The 20801-nt window shown below is 42.5% G+C and overlaps 1 protein-coding gene and 1 long non-coding RNA gene across 2 annotated transcripts; both read right to left on the bottom strand.

Annotated features, from left to right (window-relative positions):
• Positions 1–6816: 6816 nt before the first annotated feature.
• Positions 6817–12016, bottom strand: LOC143420984 (uncharacterized). The gene is made up of 4 exons (XR_013100719.1): positions 11941–12016; positions 11411–11512; positions 7866–7930; positions 6817–7128 (listed from the first exon to the last, which is right to left on the bottom strand). It is a non-coding gene; the product is annotated as an uncharacterized LOC143420984 (long non-coding RNA).
• Positions 11992–20318, bottom strand: LOC143420907 (CD276 antigen-like). The gene is made up of 5 exons (XM_076889554.1): positions 20063–20318; positions 15019–15285; positions 12284–12664; positions 12066–12201; positions 11992–12019 (listed from the first exon to the last, which is right to left on the bottom strand). Exons 1-5 carry the CDS (start codon positions 20124–20126, stop codon positions 11992–11994), a joined length of 876 nt encoding a protein of 291 aa, XP_076745669.1. The 5' UTR covers positions 20127–20318.
• Between the last annotated feature and the right edge of the window lie 483 nt (positions 20319–20801).

The raw sequence follows: 20801 nt of genomic DNA, 5'->3' as shown, positions 1-20801 counted from the left end.
GATTTTAAAAACAGAAAAAAGTAAGTTAGCACAAATAGTTTTTAATTTAGTAGAACTTTGTTTGTCTGAAAGTAAACATTTAGTTCTGCACAGCCGCTGAATACTTGCAATGAATAAGTTTTCCTAACGTAGTTTTGCTCCATTTTTTGAGTTCTGGGAACAAATTGGATTTTGCATAGAGACTCTGTTTTTATTTGATAGTGTTTGATTTTGGGGAGCTCAGACTTTCAGCTTTAACTGTTCAGGACCTGCAGATATTTAGAGGATTATGTATAACAGGGCAAAGAAAATCCATAAAAATACTTCATTTGTTAGATGTATGTTGTAGATTTGTTATTGTTATTTATGGTTCTCTGAAATACTGGCAACATTTCAAACTTGTACTGATGTACACAGTGTCTTGATGCATGCTCAATCATCCAGGTAAGGAAATCCCAAAAGGTTGATTCTGCTCACCTGGATGTTTTCAGTGCGAGAAACGTTTTGTCACTCACCCAGGTGACCTCTTCAGGCTCAGCTGGCTGCAGTCAGCTCCTCCCACTGAAACGTCCAGATGAACAGAATCAACCTTTTGGGATCCACAGTGTGGTACTTCAACAATTTATTATAATATTACACTTTAAGCTCAACACCCTTAGTTTTTATAATCTTCTGTTTATTTCAATGACAAATTTGAAAAAAGTAATTTTGCTCAAAGATCCAAACTGCAGCTTCTGTTTTTGATTTCCAGCCCAGTAAACAGAGCTGTGATGTTCCGTATCCCAACATGAAGATTCTTTTTCTGTTCTTAACCTCATTTAATCTAAAATTGGATAGAAAGCAGCTCTGATATGTGATGCACTGTCTTGGTAATAGTGTATTTCCTTCTTGTTGCTCTCACAGCAGCTTTTAAGGCACACAAAGGATCATTATGATCTATAGCTATGTTGAAAAGGAGGTAATCCTCAGAAAACAAGAAGCAGCACAGCTGAAGGCTGCTGGTAATAACTCAACTCACCAGTGACTGCAAATCACGTGTTCCGGTCAATAGTTTAGCGTGATAGCGTGGGCTTTTTCTGCTTTATGGCTCCACTGGTTTGTGTTTCTCTATGAAGGCGTTCAATAAGCTCAAAGTCACCATGACAGTCACGCCTATGATGAGTGTGTGGAAACCTCTGAGCCAAACTGTTCCTTCTAATGAGAGCGATTTGTCAGCATATAAGCTGCAGTTGCAGTTAAACACACCAACCAAAGAAGCGGAGGTGGATAGATCCATCTTTGACAAACAAACAGTGGCTTTGATAACAAAGTCCACCTTATATATAAAGTTTGTCTCAGTTTCTCTGTCATTTAAACACATTTGGCTCTTTGGTCACATAGACTGTCAGAAAAAATAGTTTTAGATTTTGCAGTTGTTTTAATATGCATATACCCTCATTCTTTGCATCTGAAATGATCCATAAATATGTCAGCGAAGCACACTCACATGATAACGAGGAAACACAAGACAGAGAAACACCTCTGTGACCTCTGAGCAGGTGTGAAACACCCCTGTGTGATATTCTGGACCCTGAGCAGACGTCGCGTCCAGAGGAAAACGCATAACAAGGTCAGACCGGGACCCGTCTCTCTCTCCATCACACACACGGATAAACACCACCGTGATAGGATGTAACTGAGATCCTCGCTGTCAACATCAGCTAAGATGTTCTACTGGACAGAGAAGAAGCATTCCTCTTCTTCGGTTAGTTCAGTTTGATTCTCCTGAAGACAAGAAGAAAAAAAGAGTTTTCATGTTTTTAAAACAGATTTCACTACAATTTTCACCAAGGTTACAGAAATAGTCTTTAAAATGATTGTGTAATATTGGCGTCTGCCACCTTTTTGACTTTATTTTATTTCCCATCTTTCAAGTGATCAGAGCCAGGTAGGTTTGGAGATCGGCTTTTCCTTAATCCATGAAAACATCATTTAAAAACTGCATTTGGTGTTGACATCATAACAGGTAAAGACGGGAGAAAATACAAGTTGTTGCTTTGGTGCATTTTAAGTCAAATAAGTAATCTGTAAATGTCTCTGTCATTGGTTTGCGATGCTTTTGACCCTCTGCGACCCATATCCCGTCATGGTACGACAGTGTGAAAAACTCAAATCCGATCTGGGTCACTTTCGTATGTGGTGCTGAATCCGATACATATCCGATGTTTTAGAAAGCTGCTGTTTGATGGTCATGTCGCATTAAATCCGTCTTTTACGTCACTGACACAAGACAGACGCCAATTATCAGCGCCGGAGAAGACATCGCGAACGCTTCCTGTCCATCCGGTGAAACTGTTGGGAAGACAACTTTGGAGAAACGTGAACATTTTATTTGTACTACATAATCTGCAGATTCTGACAGAAATCTGCAGCTATCCTTTGAAGCGGCGCTCCTCTAAAACAGCAACAAGGATCATTATTAGGCCAAATGTAAATAACAAAATAACTTTATGACTTAAAGCAAAATCGGGAAACGTAAAGTCTGAAACAAGTCTTTATATTAAAGCCATCTGTCAAACAATACTGTTGGTCTGGGTCCAAACAGAGCACGTTGTGTGTGACGTCGGGCCGCTTTGAGTGTTCACACTAGAGCGCGTTTGCTGTCACATTTTATCTGTAGTGTGAACAAGCAGACAAAAAAATCGAATTTGATCAAAAAATCGGAATTGAGCTTTAAGACCTGCAGAGTGAACGTAGCCGGAGACTTGTGTTTGTAAGTGAACCGCCCCATGTTGTGTAGCTTTATTGGGCTACATATTTATTTATTATACAGGCTACACAGAACATAACATCCAAACTGAGTGAGTGCAGGTCTGTGTGAGTGTACATGCTTATGTGTGCGTGTGTGTGTGTTCCATGTTCAACCCAGAGAAAGCTTCCCTTCACCCAATCTTCGATCAGTGCAGGTGGCCTTGAGTGAGGGGAAAGAGTCGCAACACAGTTTTGTTATCTAAGGGAGAATTTCTGTTATTCCTGTCAGCTTTTGCCTTGAGCACCGGGGGGGGGGGGGGGGGGGTGCGCATGAGATGAAGATGGTAGTTGTTTTGGTTGGGGTATTGCACAGGAATGAGCAGCAGTACAAACTGAACAGTACAGATTTCTTTTGTTTTATTTTTTGTGGCAGTTGTTAACAGAGATGGGCAGTAACGCGTTACTTGTAACGCGTTACTTGTAACGCGTTACTGTAATCTGATTACTTTTTTCAAGTAACGAGTAAAGTAAGGGATTACTATTGCAAAATCGGTAATTAGATTACCGTTACTTTCCCGTAGGAACGCTGCGTTACTGCGTTACTAAAACCGTGATTTTTTTTTGCGAGAATGTCTCATGACAGTGACGTAAGCGAGTGCGACGTTGGTGACAGCAGCTGTGTGCAGATCAACAATGGATAATATATCGAGTGCAGAGAGAGTATGAGCGTGCAGCGTTTAAAGCGTGGAAGTACTGACCTTACTTTGAGTTTGATTCCATAAAAAGTGACAAAAACATTAGTGTCCGCTGTGCGTGGGAAGAAAACTTCTTTTTACAGCGAAAAAAACCCCTAAACTTCCAACAAGCACCGAGTAGCTACGACGTAATGGGAAACTCACAGAGAAACTCGCGGATTCTTCCACTGACCGCGGCACACCTGCACCAGGGTAACCCTCCGCCTACCCTGCTCCTGCTTTACAGGTAAAAATAGAGCAAAAGGACCGCTGAGTCTTTGACTTTATTTATTTTCTGCTGCGTTTTACTTGCATCTATTTGAAAGACTGAGTGTAAACACAAAAAATATTTTATTTTATGAGCTGGAATGTGTAGAAAATAGGTTTAAATGTTAAACTAATTTATTCAAGTCAGAGAATGTTGCAGATAATTAAATGTTTTGCTTGATGCATAAAGTTAAAAGATTAAAAATGATAAAACAAGTTAAAAAAAGAGACTTTTCCATTTGATTACATTTTGTATGATGGATTATGTAGAAAAAGTAGAATTGGGCTGAAAGATCTATCGCTTTATCACCTCTTCAGGTTGTAAATCGTGTTTTTAAAAAGTAACTAAGTAACTAAGTAACTAAGTAATTAATTACTTTTGAAAATAAGTAATCAGTAAAGTAACGGGATTACTTTTTTGGGGGAGTAATCAGTAATTAGTTACTGATTACTTTTTTCAAGTAACTTGACCAACACTGGTTGTTAAGCAGTATTGCACTTTTTTAAAAAATATAAATATCAATAAAGTGCAGTGACCAGTGCAGATTAAACAGAGTACTTGTGAAGCTGCAGGTAGCTTCTGAGTGCGTCCTGTGGAGTGTGTGTGTGTGTGTTTAAGTGTTGTGGTTGAGGTGTCGTATGGCTTAGTGGTAGAAACTGTTTTTTTAAGTCTTGTAGTCCGAGCAGACAGGCTCCTGTAACGTCTGCCAGATGGTAACAAGAACAGCTGATGTGCTGGGTGGCTGTGGTCCTTGATGATGCTGTGTGCTTTACGGAGGCATCGCTGGAGATAAATGTCCTGAATGGCAGGAAGCCTCGTGCCAGTGATGTGCTCTGCTGCCTTCACCACCCTCTGTAGTGATTTACGGCTGCTGGCAGAGCAGCTTCGTACCAAACCTTGATGCAGCTCGTCAGCAAGCTCTCGACTGCACACCTGTAGAAATTTGAGGTGATGTTGGCGTGCATGCCAAACTTCCTCAGCCTCCTCAGGAAGTAAAGCCGCTGGCGAGCTTTCCTGATAGCAGTGTCTGTGTGAAGGGTCCAGGAGAAGTCCTCAGTGATGTTGACTCCAAGGAACTTGAAGCTGCTGACCCTTTCGACCTTGACACCGTTGATGTGGATGGGCTGGTGTTCCCTGACTGGTTGGTACTATCATCTCTCTAGTGTTGCTGATGTAGAGAGTCAGGTTATTTTCCAGGCACCACTCGTACAGCGCCATCACCTCCTCTCTGTAGGCCGTCTCATCGTTGCCTGTGAAGAGGCCTATGATGGTTGTGTCATCCGCAAACTTGATGATGATGTTGGACTCGTGTTTAGCAACACAGTCATGTGATCTGATGTCCAGTATGGCGTTACCGGGTAAGTTTCATTTCTAACCTTTCAATTTAAGGCTTTCTTGTTATTTCTGATTATAAACAGTTTGAACAAAGAAAGCACATGACTGTCAGTACACCATATAAACACAAGACAGGCAGCAGAGGCGGGTAAAGGGTAACAGAGCCGGTGTAGACGGCGCATCCGGTCCTCCAGCATGTCTGCGCTGGTCCAGTCAACCTGCCATCTACCCCAGGAGGAGACAAGTATCGAAGGCATTTGGAAAGGGGGGATGAGTGTGTATCAGTGTGTCCTGAGTTTAGCTGAGACAGTGTCCTTTGCCCAGCCAGGCTAAGTAAACAGTCTTCCAGCCGACCCAGGTGGCCTTGCGTAGGGGAGGAAGGAACAGTCTAAACACCGTCTGTTATCAGGGTGAGAATTTGTTGTGTTCAGCTCCAGCCCTGAGACCACAGCTGGAGCCGATATGGTGGCTGCATGAAATGATGGTTGTTTTGTCACGGTCTGCAGAGACAGGCCGTGCGGTGGTGTGTGTGTAATGGACCCAGGTGCGTACACAAGTGAGTAGATGGGAGTGAACTTAACAGAAAGCGAGCCTTTATTAGGGCTGAAGACAACGTGTACAACCAAGCAGGGATAGCGTGACTAGACTATAACTAAACTGGGAAAACTAATACTGTGACAAACTAGGAAAACTCAGAGACAAAGATGATCACTGAAAAGACTGACCGTGAAAACATGGAAGTGAGAACACAGACGACGCGACACAGACTACATGAAACACAGAGACTAAATACACAAGAGGGATGATCAGGGGAAGTGGCCACACATGGGAACACAGCTGACACAGATAAACATAACAAGACATGGCAGGAGTAAACAACACTGACGGGAGACTGTCAAAGTAAAACAGGAAGTACACAGAGGTGCAAACAGGAGGAGAGAGAGAGCACGGGCATAGTGGGCTGGGGAAACATGGAATGAAACACAAGGAGGGGAGACGAGGGCTCACAGATACATAGAGGGGCACACGGGATAAAAGTCACAAGGGGAAGTCAAATAAGGAACACCACAACAGGACAACTCAGGAAACATGGCCTAAATAAGGAACGAAATACAAAAATACAAGAAACTAAGAATACTGGGCCCACATGGCCCAGGACCATGACATGTTTTCCTTTAGTACGAACAATCTATCTGCCGATCTAGCAGTCCGTCACTGGTCTCTCAATCTCCCGTTGAAGAGCCGTGAGCTTCTCCAAGATCTTATCCGTGCTGCTTCAATGAGCCCATTTTGAGAAGTTACAACCCATCCCATCGCTTCAATCCCAGCGGGCAGCCTTGTGGGGTTTTGAACAGCCGATTCCGCTTTCTTTAATCTTCAATAAGCCGAGGCCAAGCCAGCTCCGATCAGCAAGAGCCTCGTTATCATCTCAGTTCACTTCATCATAAACACATCATCGCATTCTGTGTTATGATTTGCTTTTGTGTTAGACGAGGTTTGTGGTCTTACCACGTGTGTCACCAGCCGCGTCCTGGCTGTTTGCGATCATCCGTTATTATCATCAGCACACGTGAGCCGTGGAACATTTACACCTCCGTATGTGACACATCACTGTGACAGTGGAAGAAGTAGTTCTACTCATTTAGATGATCTCAATAAAGTAGTTTCCCACTGTGTTCCTGTTAATGACAAACTACAAATTTAGCGCAAATTACTAAAATATCAATATTTTAATTGGAGAATCAATTATAAAACACAAATATCTGCTATTGGACGGATGAGTATCAATCCACACAGGATCACACAATAACAGCAGCATACACACAATCAGGTTTTAACAACACATGTTTTATCTTAAACCTTCCAGTGCATCATGTTTTGACTTCCTGATGATATTCTGGTCATAAACAGGTGGACTTATTTTAAACCAGTGATTGATTTTTCTTGACAGCTTGAAGCAGAAGAGCACTTTAACTGTTTTACGTGAGAGAAATAAGCCTGTTAAATATAATACTGATGAATTCACACAGCCTGGCCTCGTTCTTCTTCGTTGGTCATCGGCTCCTCAGGGACGTCTGGAGGCTGCAACAGAAGAAGAAGACAGCAGCAGACAGGTCGGTGCTGATAAACAGGCTCAAACTCCAAATCATGACAAGTGATGCAAACAGAGAAACGTTTGTGATGATTCAATAATAATAATGGATTGGATTTATATAGCGCTTTTCTAGGCACCCAAAGCCCTTTACAATACCACTATTCATTCACTCTCACATTCATACACTGGTGGAGGCAGCTACAGTTGTAGCCACAGCTGCCCTGGGGCAGACTGACAGAAGCGAGGCTGCCATATCGTGCCATCGGCCCCTCTGGCCAACACCAGTAGGCAAGTAGGGTAAAGTGTCTTGCCCAAGGACACAACGACCAGGACAGAGAGCCCAGGGATCGAACCGGCGATTCCCAACCCCCTGAGCCACGGTCGCCCCATTCAGATAAAAAGAGACTCGGTGTTCAGAGGAAGGATGACGGTCTGACAGAGAAAGCCACCTGTGACCGTTGCTGAGGCTTTTTCTCATCCTCAGTACTGACAGTGTTTGTGTAATTACTCTCACTGCCAGAAGGGGGAGACACAGCTCCAGCCTGCAGGGAGAAACACTGCAGCTCTGGAGTTTATTTCATGAACATCACCTCTGCGTCTGCCTCCATCAAATCGGTGAAAATCACAAAATGTCAGATGGGGGTTTTTCCAACCGCCCACATCCACAACTCCTGTGTGTCAGCTTATATCCATCATGTACACTTTATGTAATAATGTGACTCACCTGAACTGCCACAAGTCTCTCAGCTGTCTGCTGCTGACCCTCTCCTGACCTGCACACAACACGTCCTGTACACAATCAAGAACAGCTAGAGGTGAATGAATTTACATTATCTAAAAAATACTGATGAACTAGCTATTCACCCTGAGACAGGATATTTCTAATTTTAGAGATGTTGCACACATGGATGAAAGCAGTCCTACATATTTGTTTAATATGTGCGTTGAAGGACACGTCCTGGTCAAAAAGTGCTCACAGAGTTACGGCATCTGGTTAGACAGTTTCTAAAGTTTTATGGCTGAGTTCAATAACATCAGCTTTATCTGAATAAAGAAGCAGGACATCCGACCGGTGGCACTGACGTCACATCTTATGAAGACTCTAGAGCGGCTCTTCCTCAACCTCCTCCGACCACAGGTACAACATGCCCAGGACCCACTACAGTTTGCATACAAGGCGGGTGTCGGAGTGGAGGATGCCATCCTGTACCTCCTACACAGAGCCCACTCACACCTGGATGGGGGAAAAGGCACGGTCAGGATCCTGTTTCTTGACTTTTCCAGTGCCTTTAATACCATCCGGCCCTGTATGCTTCAGGAAAAACTGAACAGGATGGAGGTGGACCCCTGCCTAGTGGCTTGGATCTCCGACTACCTCACCGACAGACCACAGTACGTCAGGCTGAAGGACATCACGTCTGACACTGTGGTCAGCAGCACAGGAGCACCACAGGGAACTGTGCTGTCCCCTCTTCTCTTCACCCTGTACACCTCTGACTTCTGCTACAACTCTGAATTATGCCATATTCAGAAGTTTGCAGATGACACGGCCATCATGGGGTGTATCTGGGATGATCAGGAAGAGGAGTACAGAAGTCTGGTGAGGAACTTTGTCGCATGGAGTCACACAAACCACCTGCAACTCAACACCTCAAAGACTAAGGAACTGGTTGTGGACTTCGGGAGGTCCAGAGAAGGTCCACTGCCGGTTCAGATAGAGGGGGAGGAGGTGGAGGTGGTCAACAAGTACAAGTACCTCGGGCTGTGGGTGGACAATAAACTGGACTGGTCATGCAACACAGAGCACCTGTATAAAAAAGCCCAAAGCCGACTGTACTTCCTCAGGAGGCTGAGGTCTTTTAACATCTGCAGGAAGCTCCTGAGGATGTTTTACCAGTCAGTGGTTGCTGGAGTACTTTTCTATGCTGTGGTGTGCTGGGGGAGCAGCACAGCAAAGAAGGACTCATGCAGGCTGGAGAAACTGATCAGGAGGGCTAGCTCTGTGGTCGGCATGAAGCTGGACACTCTGGTGACAGTGGCAGAGAAAAGGACATTAAAGAAACTGATGGACATTATGGACAATGCTGGGCATCCTCTGCACACGGCCATTAACAACCAGAAGAGTCTGTTCAGTGACAGGTTGCTTCTCCCAAAGACAAGAACCAACAGACTTAAAAACTCCTTTGTCCCACACGCCATCAGACTGTTTAACTCCTCTCTGGAGGGGAGAGGGAGGGGAAACAGGAGGACAAAGGTGTGAGCAGCTTCAAGTTCCTGGGAGTCCACATCTCCGAGGATCTCACCTGGACGACCAACTGCTCCAAGCTGGTCAAGAAGGCTCACCAGCGCCTCTTCTTCTTGAGGACTCTGAGGAAGAACCACCTGTCCTCAGACATCCTGGTGAACTTCTATCGCTGCACCATCGAGAGCATCCTGACCAACTGTATAACAGTCTGGTACGGGAACTGCTCTGCCTCGGACCGGAAGGCGTTGCAGAGGGTCGTGAAAACTGCCCAGCGCATCGCCGGAGCACCACTTCCTGCCATAAAAGACATCTACAGGAAGCGGTGTCTGAAAAGGGCTGGGAAAATCATCAAAGACCCCAGCCACCCATCACATGGACTCTTCACCCTCCTGCCCTCTGGGAGGCGCCACAGGAGCCTCTGGACTAAGACCACCAGGTACCGGAACAGCTTCTTCCCCACAGCTGTCAGACTCCTGAACTCTGCCTCCTGACATCTGACCCACGTTAACTCATGGACTGAACATACACACACACAATGGACAACTGTACCCTCAAACACAATAATAACATGGACTGAACCACCACTCACAACCACTAGCACTTTATATACCTCTGTAGGAATTATATCTCACTTATCTTAACTGCACTACTGTATAGCTCTGTGTAAATAATCATTCTGTACATTCGATAATCTTTAATCCTACAACTGTTTACAACTTGCATAGTTCCCATTTCTGCATAGCTGTATATCTCAGATTCTGTAAAGTTATTTATTTCATATTCTGTATAGTTTTTCATATTTATATCCTGTTCATATCCTGTACATAGCTTGTACTCACTACAGCCTGTACATACTTAGTTATAGAATATTCACAACATACTTCATACCGTGTACATTATAACATACCATAATAGACCCATTTCTGTAATATACTCACATATCTATATTATTGCTAATATATATTGTAATATATCTATATCACTAAAGCACTTCTGGATGGATGCAAACTGCATTTCGTTGCCCTGTACCTGTGCATGTGCAATGACAATAAAGTTGAATTCTATTCTATTCTATTCTATTCTATTCAAAGGAGGGGGGAACAACTAAGCTGTAGTGCCTCTTCACCTCACTGTGCAATACCTTTTGTGCAATACTTTTTGTTAATAGTCAACGGTGCAATAGACTCCATACTTGAAATGTGCAATTCACTTGTATTTTTATTTTTATTTTATTCCTATTTATTCTATTTATCCCCTTCGTATATTTTATTTATATATGTCTCTGTATTTATATATATATATGTGTGTGTGTGTGTGTGTATGTATATGTGTATATGTATATGTATATGTATATATATATATATATATATATATATATATATATATATATATATATATATATATATATATATATATATATATATATATATATATATAAAATATTCTGCAACTGTAACTTCTGTCGGTGCTGTGCTTTTTTGGAAACCGAATTTCCCAGAGGAACCCACCCGAGGGATTAATAAAGTTTTATCTTATCTTATCTCTTATCTTATTAGAGGTCATCCAGGTCTTTATGTCTTCAAAACTTTACATTAGCTTCACAAATTTGTGTCGTCCGGCTTTGCAGATACATATAATTGTGCGTCATCTGCTGTGATATACAGCGCAGTGAAAATCTATGCCATATAATGTATAACATACACAGTAAAATACATTTAATAGATGAGGTGAACTGAATGGTTCGAGCACATGGTTCCTGTGGTGCTTCGTGACTAACGTTTTTATGTGAGGAAGACTAACAAGTGTTGTGCTGCTCTCTCTCTGTCCCGTCATGTGATATTTTCTACTTGATAAGGTTTCTTAAAATGTTTGTTCACAGTCAACTTTGACCTGTGGTACTATGAAAGTAGGTCAAACAGTTAGGCAACCCAGGCACTCCTCAAAAGTTCATGTATGAAAAATGACTGTAAAGAAACAGACGGAGGGAGGAGAAGAAAACAGAATGATGAGTGGGTGTAAGTTACCTTTGAGTATTACTGATGCCAGAAAGAGGATGAGCACTGTGTGAGCGCTGAACAGAAGCAGACGGGCAACTGTCAGGTTGTCCACTTTGTCCAGTTTGACTCCTGTGAAAAAGATTTGACATTTCTGAAACTGAATATTAACTTTTTTATAGAGATTTGACCACCTCCCTTAAGAGAATAACTTGTCTCCCATTGGATCACGTGAACACACCATTTCCTCTCCGGCTTACAAGGTATCTGCTCGTCACAGTGCTGTGACATACCTGTGGTTTGTTTCTACACCGTAGCCACAACCAACCAACCATTTTTATTTCTATAGCACATTTAAAAAGGACAGTTTCTAACAAAGTGATTCACACAAAAACAGTTATAAAACAGTTACAGTTACATAGCACAAATGCAGACAGAACTAATTTCCTTCAAAGGCTAGTTGGAACATGAGCAGCCTAATTAAGCTGCAGTGGAGGTTAAAGTCACTGCAGTGGCTCCACTGAATAAAGAAACAGCTTCTTTCAGAGAGGAACACCAACCTGCCTCCACCTGCAGGCTGTGCGGCTCAGAGAGAGTCTTCATGTTGGTCTTCAGAGCACAGGTGTAGTTCCCAGAATCCTCCACTGTCAGAGAGCTCAGCTGGAGGGAGGAGCCTGTTTCTGACAGGATGCAGCCATCTTTGAACCAGGTGACCTCCAGGTGATGAAAAGTGCAGACTGAAGCACAGAGCAGTGTGACGTTTTCTTTTTTTCTGAACTTGTTATCATCACCGGAGCTGATTATTCTCATCTGAATCCCATCTAAAATGAGAATATAGATCAGTTTGACTTAAAGACACATTAATGATGAATATTAGTCTTAGACTGAGGAGATTGTTGTCACCAGTAACTCTGACAGTCACTCCTGTGCCGTTAGTAAAATGTCCCCCACGATGATTAACTCCCATCCTGAAGGAAAAGCTTGCGTTGTCTCTCTGCTGAACATCTCTGATCTGTAAAGTGCAGTTTGTCTTCATGTCTCCCAGATATTGATAACGAGGATTCTTGTTTGTTGAATCACTGTCGTACACAGATGGTTTGGTGAGCTGATAGAGCTGATAGCAGTGGCTCTGATACCAGAGGACTCTGACGATCTTTAGTGGGACTTCTCTTCCTCTCTGATCGACAGACTTAGGTGGTGTGAAGGTGCAGGGGAGGGTGGCAGTGGATCCTGTGACAGCACAGGTAGACGTGAGAGGATAGTTCACAGTTTGACCCACAGCACCTAAAGAAGAGCAAACACAGAGCTGAGATTCAAACACAGTGACTCAGCCTGGGAAAAGAATAAAGCTGGAAAAATGCTGCTAAATAGCAGAGATCTGTTTGTTGGTGGCAGGATGTCTTCTGTGTTCACTTCCTGCCACTTGATTTAATTTAGTACCACACACAACCATGAGACAGGGTGCAGATGATACATTTCTCACACTGCAGAACTGTGGTAGTAGCACTGTCACCTCACAGCTAGAAGGTTATTGGTTTGAATCCCATCCTTTCTGTGTGTTTTCGTATTCTTCGTCATCTCTTTGGGTTCTCTCTGGGTACTCCAGACTGCTGACAGGTGGGTTAATTGACTGCAGGTGTGAATGTGAGTGTGCATGCCTCTCTGTGTGTTTTCACGGACTCTGGACACCTGTGTACTGTCTCACCTCCACCCCTCTGCAAACCTGAACTGGATAAGTGAAAGAATCTGTATAGATGGATATCTTTGCACCAGTTAGCTGATGGTCGAAGGAAAATGAGGCAAGCATGTCACTCTAAGAGTTATTGTTTCTCCAAGCTGACTGTAAACATGAATATTTCTTTTAAAAATCAGTTTGTGAGGACCTGCTTGTTGACTCAACAATGTTCAGTTAATTGCAGCTTAAACATCCTTCACTGTGCTGCACACACGCACACACTAGGGCTGGGTTTTTATAATCGATTCATCGATTAAAATCGATTCTGGCTTGGATAACGTAAAATCGATTCATTAAAATCCTGAATCGATTTTTTAATATAAATTTATTTTGCCCGAAATGCCAGAATCTCAGGTGACATCTCACAAAATTTCAAGAACCACCAAACAGTTAAGACAGTAAATGAGAGCAGGAACACGGCTTCTGCACAAAGACGTAAACACACAGCGCGACCCGCAGATCAGAATCAGTGAGATGTCGCCTTTCTCACAGTCGGGGCTGAAAGCCGACAGCTCGCTGACTCTGATTTGTCGGCGCTTTGTGTTCACGTCCTTTATGCGCTGATTCTAAAGCTGTTAGTTTGATGTCTCTCCAAACAATATTGACCGAACCAGCAGCAAAAGAAGATCCAAACTACGCTTCACATAAACATCGTCATGAATTCACTCAGACTTTTACTGTTTTGCTTCCACCGCGATGCACAGCTCCCTCTCTCTCTCTCTCTCTCTCTCTCTCTGTTTTCTGCATTATTCGCTTGCTTGTTACGCACCAGTCTACTGTTGCTTACAGCGCTGTCGGCCGCTGTTTTTTTCCCTTTTACATTCTTCCAAAAAGAAAACCTCATTTCTGCTGCTCAATACTGAACAAATTTAAACTTTTTAAAATTATTCAAAATGCAAAATGCTTAGCCGTGTCTCTAATAAAACCGCTGTAACTTCAGAGGTAATGTTCATATGTTGATTAATGGTTTTCTTTCGTTTTTGATGTACTGCAGAATATTTTTATAAAATCCCAGAACAGGAAAATCTCCTTCATGTTTTTCTGTGTTTTATCTTCAGTTACTTTGACACAAAGGCCTCTGCTGTGACGCTCACACCTGTGATAAAGTCTTGCGTGTGTCAGCTTCCTTTTTATTGATACAGAAATATGTAAATGTACTGATCTGAATTATATTTCTTTTTTTTTTTTTTTTTTTTTTTTTCTAAATGACATCAGAAACAGCAGTATGCGACATTACGTGATGGCAGAGCTTCAGTTCATCCTTTGTCATTTTTTTTTTTTTTTAATAAATAGGACAGGGGGAATGAATGAGAGAGAGAGGGGGAGAGAAAGAAAGAAAACCAAAGGGGAGAAGAGACGGTGAGAAGGGGGGGGAAGAGAGAGAAAAAAAAAAAAAACTCCTGGGTCACCTGTATGGAGAAAAAAAAAACAAACAAAAAAAACAAACAGAGGAGACAGCAAACAACAAAGAGCAACATAATAATAGAGAAAACAAAGCACCATCACAATAAACTAGCTAGTCATAGATACCAGTATTTACTAAGTAATAAACGATATTGTGCAGCACGCAAGATAGACAGCGCACAGTGTGCTTTGAGGCAGCAGCCAAGAAAGCTTTAGTCCGCGTCTGTGAATACCCATGTGTGCATACCTGAATTATATTTCTGACTGTCAAAATTTCCCAGATTTAAATCGAATCGTGGATCGAATCGATTCGGGACCTTGTGAATCGGAATTGAATCGATTCTAGAAATCAGTGACGATACCCAGCCCTAATGCAAACAAGGAGTGTGCTTGTTAAAGTGGACAAGAACCAGCAGGGGGCAGTACAGTAAACCAGCTTTAATCGGTTTAACATCACACAGCTGTTTGACAGAGGAGAAAGGAAACTGATCACACCAACCTGTCTCTCCCGTCACCTGCAGGCTGTACGGCTCAGAGAGAGTCTCCATGTTGGCCTTCAGAGCACAGGTGTAGTTCCCAGAATCCTCCGCCGTCAGGAAGTCGAGCTCAAGAGAGGGGCCGGTCTCTGAGAGGGCGTGGCCATCTTTGAACCAGGTGACCTCCAGCTGGTGGAAAGTGCAGACTGAAGCACAGAGCAGTGTGACGGTTTCACCTCTGCTCAACTTTTTATCGTCACTGGAGCTGATTATTCTCATTTTAGTCGAATCTAAAAGGAGAATAACAAACTTCATTTGGGACTGTAAACTGTGTGACAACATTTCTGTAGCATTCTTGTTTGAAGACAACTTAAAAAGGATAAAACAAACCGGAAATGGCTGGAAATCTGTAAATCCAAAACAAATCAATAGATTTATAGATTTCATGGAGGAGACTTGTGTCGGTGTAATACTAAAACCATGTGTTAAGACTCATGTGCTGTCCAATGTGCTGAATTCATAACAGTTTCATTAATTTAATACAGGATGTATCAGAATTGATCATTTGATTTCAGAAGAATATGAAGTTTTACATCCAGTCCCATTGTGTCCCCCTCTGGACCAGTGTTGTGTATGACCACGTTACATTTTTCAGTAATTCACTAATTTCAGTAATTACATTACAGTTACAATCATGTTGTTACTCGCATTACGACAGTTCAGTTATCTGCGTGCCAGGTTGCGGTGTACTGCTAACACAACTTTGGCTCTTTGCAAGCATCTGCACAGATGCCATGTTAACGCAACGCTAGACAACAATTCAGAGGCCGTTTCTCAGTAGGCGTGCTCATGTTTACTCGTCTTATTGTGGACTTGTGGCTCTATTGAGGGCACATCCGTGATGAAGTTGGGTGAACTTGGTGCAGCTAAGTATCCCAGACTGCATTTTGTCTGAAACCCAAAAAGCAGCAATGGCAGATGAGAGCGGCTAAAACTATAAGAAAGTTTGAAATATGCTTATTTGACACAATATATGCACATGTAAATCTCAAATATCTCACCGATTTATCAAAACACTGCTTATTTGCAAAATTGCTCCAACATTTTCAGAGATGTTTGTTCCTGCTGGTCTCGCAGCCCAGATGTCCCAGCAGTTGTCTGTCGAGCAGGAAGTCGAGGCTCGCGAGAGCGTTTCACTCCCAGCACGTAGTTTTCAAACCCCGCGCTGACTTTCACCACTCAGTGAAAGTTAAAGATGATATAAGTCACTTAGACGATTTCCAGCTGTTATTGTTTGCGTTATTTGTTCCTGAGCAAGTTTGTCTGAGATCAAAGTTAAGATGAGACTTTATTATTTTAACAGATTATTCTGAATTTCAACTAATATGAAAATATTTCATCCAGGAGGAAATCCGGGCCTTTTGAGCAGGAGCAGAAACATCTTGAATATGATGCTGATGCTGTATGTGGAGCTCCGTAAGACTTCTTCAGAAATAATCAAATTATGTTTTTACTATTTATTCGACTCTATTCTAAACACCAGCCGTCTGTTGTAAGTTTGAGGAGTCTAAAATCATTCTAACATCTGACATGTGAGCTGTGCACACATGTATGATCACCCACGACTGCAGACCTGCTGATGGTTCCAACATCATCATTAAGTGTGCAGACAACACCACGGTGATTGGCCTCATCAACGACAACGATGAGGCCGCCTACAGGGAGGAGGTGGATCATCTGGCTGAGTGGTGCGACACAAACAACCTGCTGCTTAACACTGAGAAGACCAAGGAGCTCATCGTGGACTACAGGAGGAATGCTGACCCACATCCAACCATCTACATTAAGGGGACGGCTGGGAGTCCACATCTCCGAGGATCTCATCTGGACGACCAACTGCTGCAAGCTGGTCAAGAAGGCTCACCAGCGCCTCTTCTACCTGAGGACTCTGAGGAAGAACCACCTGTCCTCAGACATCCTGGTGAACTTCTATCGCTGCACCATCGAGAGCATCCTGACCAACTGTATAACAGTCTGGTACGGGAACTGCTCTGCCTCGGACCGGAAGGCGTTGCAGAGGGTCGTAAAAACTGCCCAGCACATCGCCGGAGCACCACTTCCTGCCATAATAGACATCTACAGGAAGCGGTGTCTGAGAAAGGCTGGGAAAATCATCAAAGACCCCAGTCACCCATCACATGGACTCTTCACCCTCCTGCCCTCTGGGAGGCGCTACAGGAGCCTCCGGACTAAGACCACCAGGTACCGGAACAGCTTCTTCCCCACAGCTGTCAGACTCCTGACCAGAGATGGGCAGTAACGTGTTACGCGTTACTGTAATCTGATTACTTTTTTCAAGTAACGAGTAAAGTAAGGGATTACTATTGCAAAAACGGTAATTAGATTACCGTTACTTTCCCGTAGGAACACTGCGTTACTGCGTTACTAAAACCGTGATTTTTTTGCGAGAATGTCTCAGGACAGTGACGTAAGCGAGTGCGACGTTGGTGACAACAGCTGTGTGCAGATCAACAGTGGATCACATATCGAGTGCAGAGAGAGTATGAGCGTGCAGCGTTTAAAGCGTGGAAGTACTGACCTTACTTTGAGTTTGATTCCATAAAAAGTGACAAAAACATTAGTGTCCGCTGTGCGTGGGAAGAAAACTTCTTTTTACAGCGAAAAAAACCCCTAAACTTCCAACAAGCACCGAGTAGCTACGACGTAATGGGAAACTCACAGAGAAACTCGCGGATTCTTCCACTGACCGCGGCACACCTGCACCAGGGTAAACCTCCGCCTACCCCACTCCTGCTTTACAGGTGAAAATAGAGCAACAGGACCGCTGAGTCTTTGACTTTATTTATTTTCTGCTGCGTTTTACTTGCATCTATTTGAAAGAGTGAGTGTAAACACAAAAACCTATTTTATTGTATGTGCTGGAATGTGCAGAAAATAGGTTTAAATGTTAAACTAATTTATTCAAGTCAGAGAATGTTGCATATAATTAAATGTTTGCTTGATGCATAAAGTTAAAAGATTAAAACTAATAAAACAAGTTTTAAAAAGAGACTTTTCCATTTGATTACATTTTGTATGACGGATTATGCAGCAAAAGTAACTAAGTAACTAAGTAATTAATTATTTTTGAAAATAAGTAATCAGTAAAGTAACGGGATTACTTTTTTGGGGAAGTAATCAGTAATTAGTTACTGATTTTTTCAAGTAACTTGACCAACACTGCTCCTGACATCTGACCCACGTTAACACGTGGACTGGACACACATGCACACAACCACCTATAACTGAACACACACAATGGACAAACACAAACAAATGGCCAACTGTACCCTCAAACACACAATAATAACATGGACTGAACCACCACTCACAACCACTAGCACTTTATACAGCCTCTGTAGAAACTATCCACATATCTCACTGATCTAAACTGCACTACTGTATGATTCTGTATAAACAATCATTACAATATGATAATTATAATTCTAACACTGTTTATAACTTGTATGTTCATATTTCATATTTCTGTATAGTTTTCATATTTATAGCTTGTATACTCACTACAGCCTGCACATACTTATAGTCACAGCATATTCATGACATACCTTCATACCATGTTCATTGTAACAGACCCATTTCTGTAATATATCTATATTGTGGCTAAAGCACTTTAATAATAATAATAATAAACTTTATTTATAAAGCACACTAAAAAACCAAGGGTATACCAAGGTGCTTGACAAAAATAAAATAGGAAAAGGGAGATGGGAGGGAAAAGAGAAAGGACCAGGCACGTATCAATTATAAAAACCTTGACAATCATAAGATATAAAAGTAGTTCACAAGCATAACGGATAAAAATGTACCAACGCACACCAAGTGTTAACTAGGTGGAAAGGCAAGATTAAACAAATAAGTCTTCAGCCGTGATTTAAACAGTGGCATAGAGTCAGACGCCCGGATAGCGACAGGAAGGTTGTTGCATAAGACCGGGGCAGCTACAGCAAACGCGCGGTCACTGCAAGACTTCAGCCGAGAACGAGGTTGCTCCAGAAGAATTTGGGTAGCAGATCTAAGTGCTCTGACAGGAGAGTGTAACCTGAGAAGCTCATTGAGGTAGCTCGGCGCCAAATTATTAATGGTTTTGTAGGTGAAAAGTAATATTTTAAATTGAATGCGGTATTTAATTGGAAGCCAGTGCAAGCCAGCAAGAACAGGAGTGATGGAAGAAAACTTCCTGCTACCTGTCAAAAGGCGTGCCGCCGCATTCTGGACAGTCTGCAATCTAACGAGAAGGGTGGAGGAAAGGCCAGTGTAAAGAGAGTTGCAGTAGTCCAACCTGGAAGTCACGAATGCGTTTTTCCAGGTCAATGTGCGGAATACAGCGCTTAGCCTTAGAAATGAGGCGCAGCTGATTAAAACTAGACCTCACAACAGCAGACAGTTGCTTGTCAAATTTAAGCGAGCTATCCAGTAGTATGCTCAAATTACTGGCATAATCAGAAGGAGAGCTAGCAAAAGGCATCAGAGCAGCGCACAGTTGGTCGCGGGGGATTTTACTATCAAACACCACGATCTCCGTTTTCTTTTCGTTCAGGACAAGAGAATTACTCTTGAACCAACCTTTAACCTCACGCATGCATTCACGAAAATAGTGAAAAGACAGCAAGATCGTCAGATCCATTTCTGGATGGATGCAAACTGCATTTCGTTGCCTTGTACTTGTGACGTGTGCAATGACAATAAAGTTGAATTCTATTCTATTCAATGATATTTTTTATTAAGAGATGAAGTTTCACTCATGTAGGGACTGCTGATACTTAACTTTTGTTTGTTGAACTTGTGATGATTTATTATAAATTCTTCATTACTGCTGGTGTTCGACTCTATGACGCTGTTAGATCAGATTCATCTCTGGATGTTATAACACAGACTAAAGTCAGCGAGGTGTTCTTTAGATCACTAACAACATAAATATAATTGCGTCTGTAGATTCCTAATATAATTTATAGAGCAGGTGTTTGTGCTGGCACAACATGTTCTTACCAACAACTCTGACAGTCACTCCTCTGCTGATATTAAAATGTACTTTTGTGTGATCGACTTCCATCCTGAAGCAAAAGGTTGCGTGATCTCTCTGCTGCACGTCTCTGATCTGTAAAGTGCAGTTTGTCTTCTTGTCTCCCAGATATTCAAAGCGTTGTTTGTGATTTTTTGAATCACTGTCGTACACAAATGGTTTGTTGAGCTGACAGAGCTGATGCTGCTGGCTCTGATACCAGACGACTCTGATGAGCTCTGGTGGAACTTCTCTCCCACCATCACTGAAAGTCTTCAGAGGTGTGAAGGTGCAGCGGAGGGTGGCAGTGGATCCTCTGACAGCACAGGTAGACGTGAGAGGATAGATCACAGTTTGACCCACAGCACCTAAAGAAGAGCAAACACAGAGCTGAGATTCAAACACAGTGACTCAGTTTAGAGACAGAAAATACAGACTGCTGTGTGTGAAGCTCTAAAACAAAGATTCAGTTCAAACAATCAGATCTTTGAATCTGGAATCAAACGCAATCAAAAAGTGTCCCCAGATCAACTTCAGATTTAAAGATTCAAACGACTTTGATTCTGTGTTCTCGTTCTGTTGTTTCTGAAAGAGATAACATTTCATACGCGTGAAACAATCAAGATATCACGAAAAAGGCTTCAGTCACAGTGGAGTTTGTTCTTTAACAACAGTTTGATGTGAAAACAGAAGCTTCATCATCATCACAGTCAGAGTCTTACCTGC

The sequence above is a fragment of the Maylandia zebra genome, linkage group LG11 (genome assembly GCF_041146795.1).
Source record: "Maylandia zebra isolate NMK-2024a linkage group LG11, Mzebra_GT3a, whole genome shotgun sequence".
NCBI classification, from domain to species: domain Eukaryota; kingdom Metazoa; phylum Chordata; class Actinopteri; order Cichliformes; family Cichlidae; genus Maylandia; species Maylandia zebra.
This window is presented reverse-complemented; position numbering and strand designations above follow the sequence as displayed.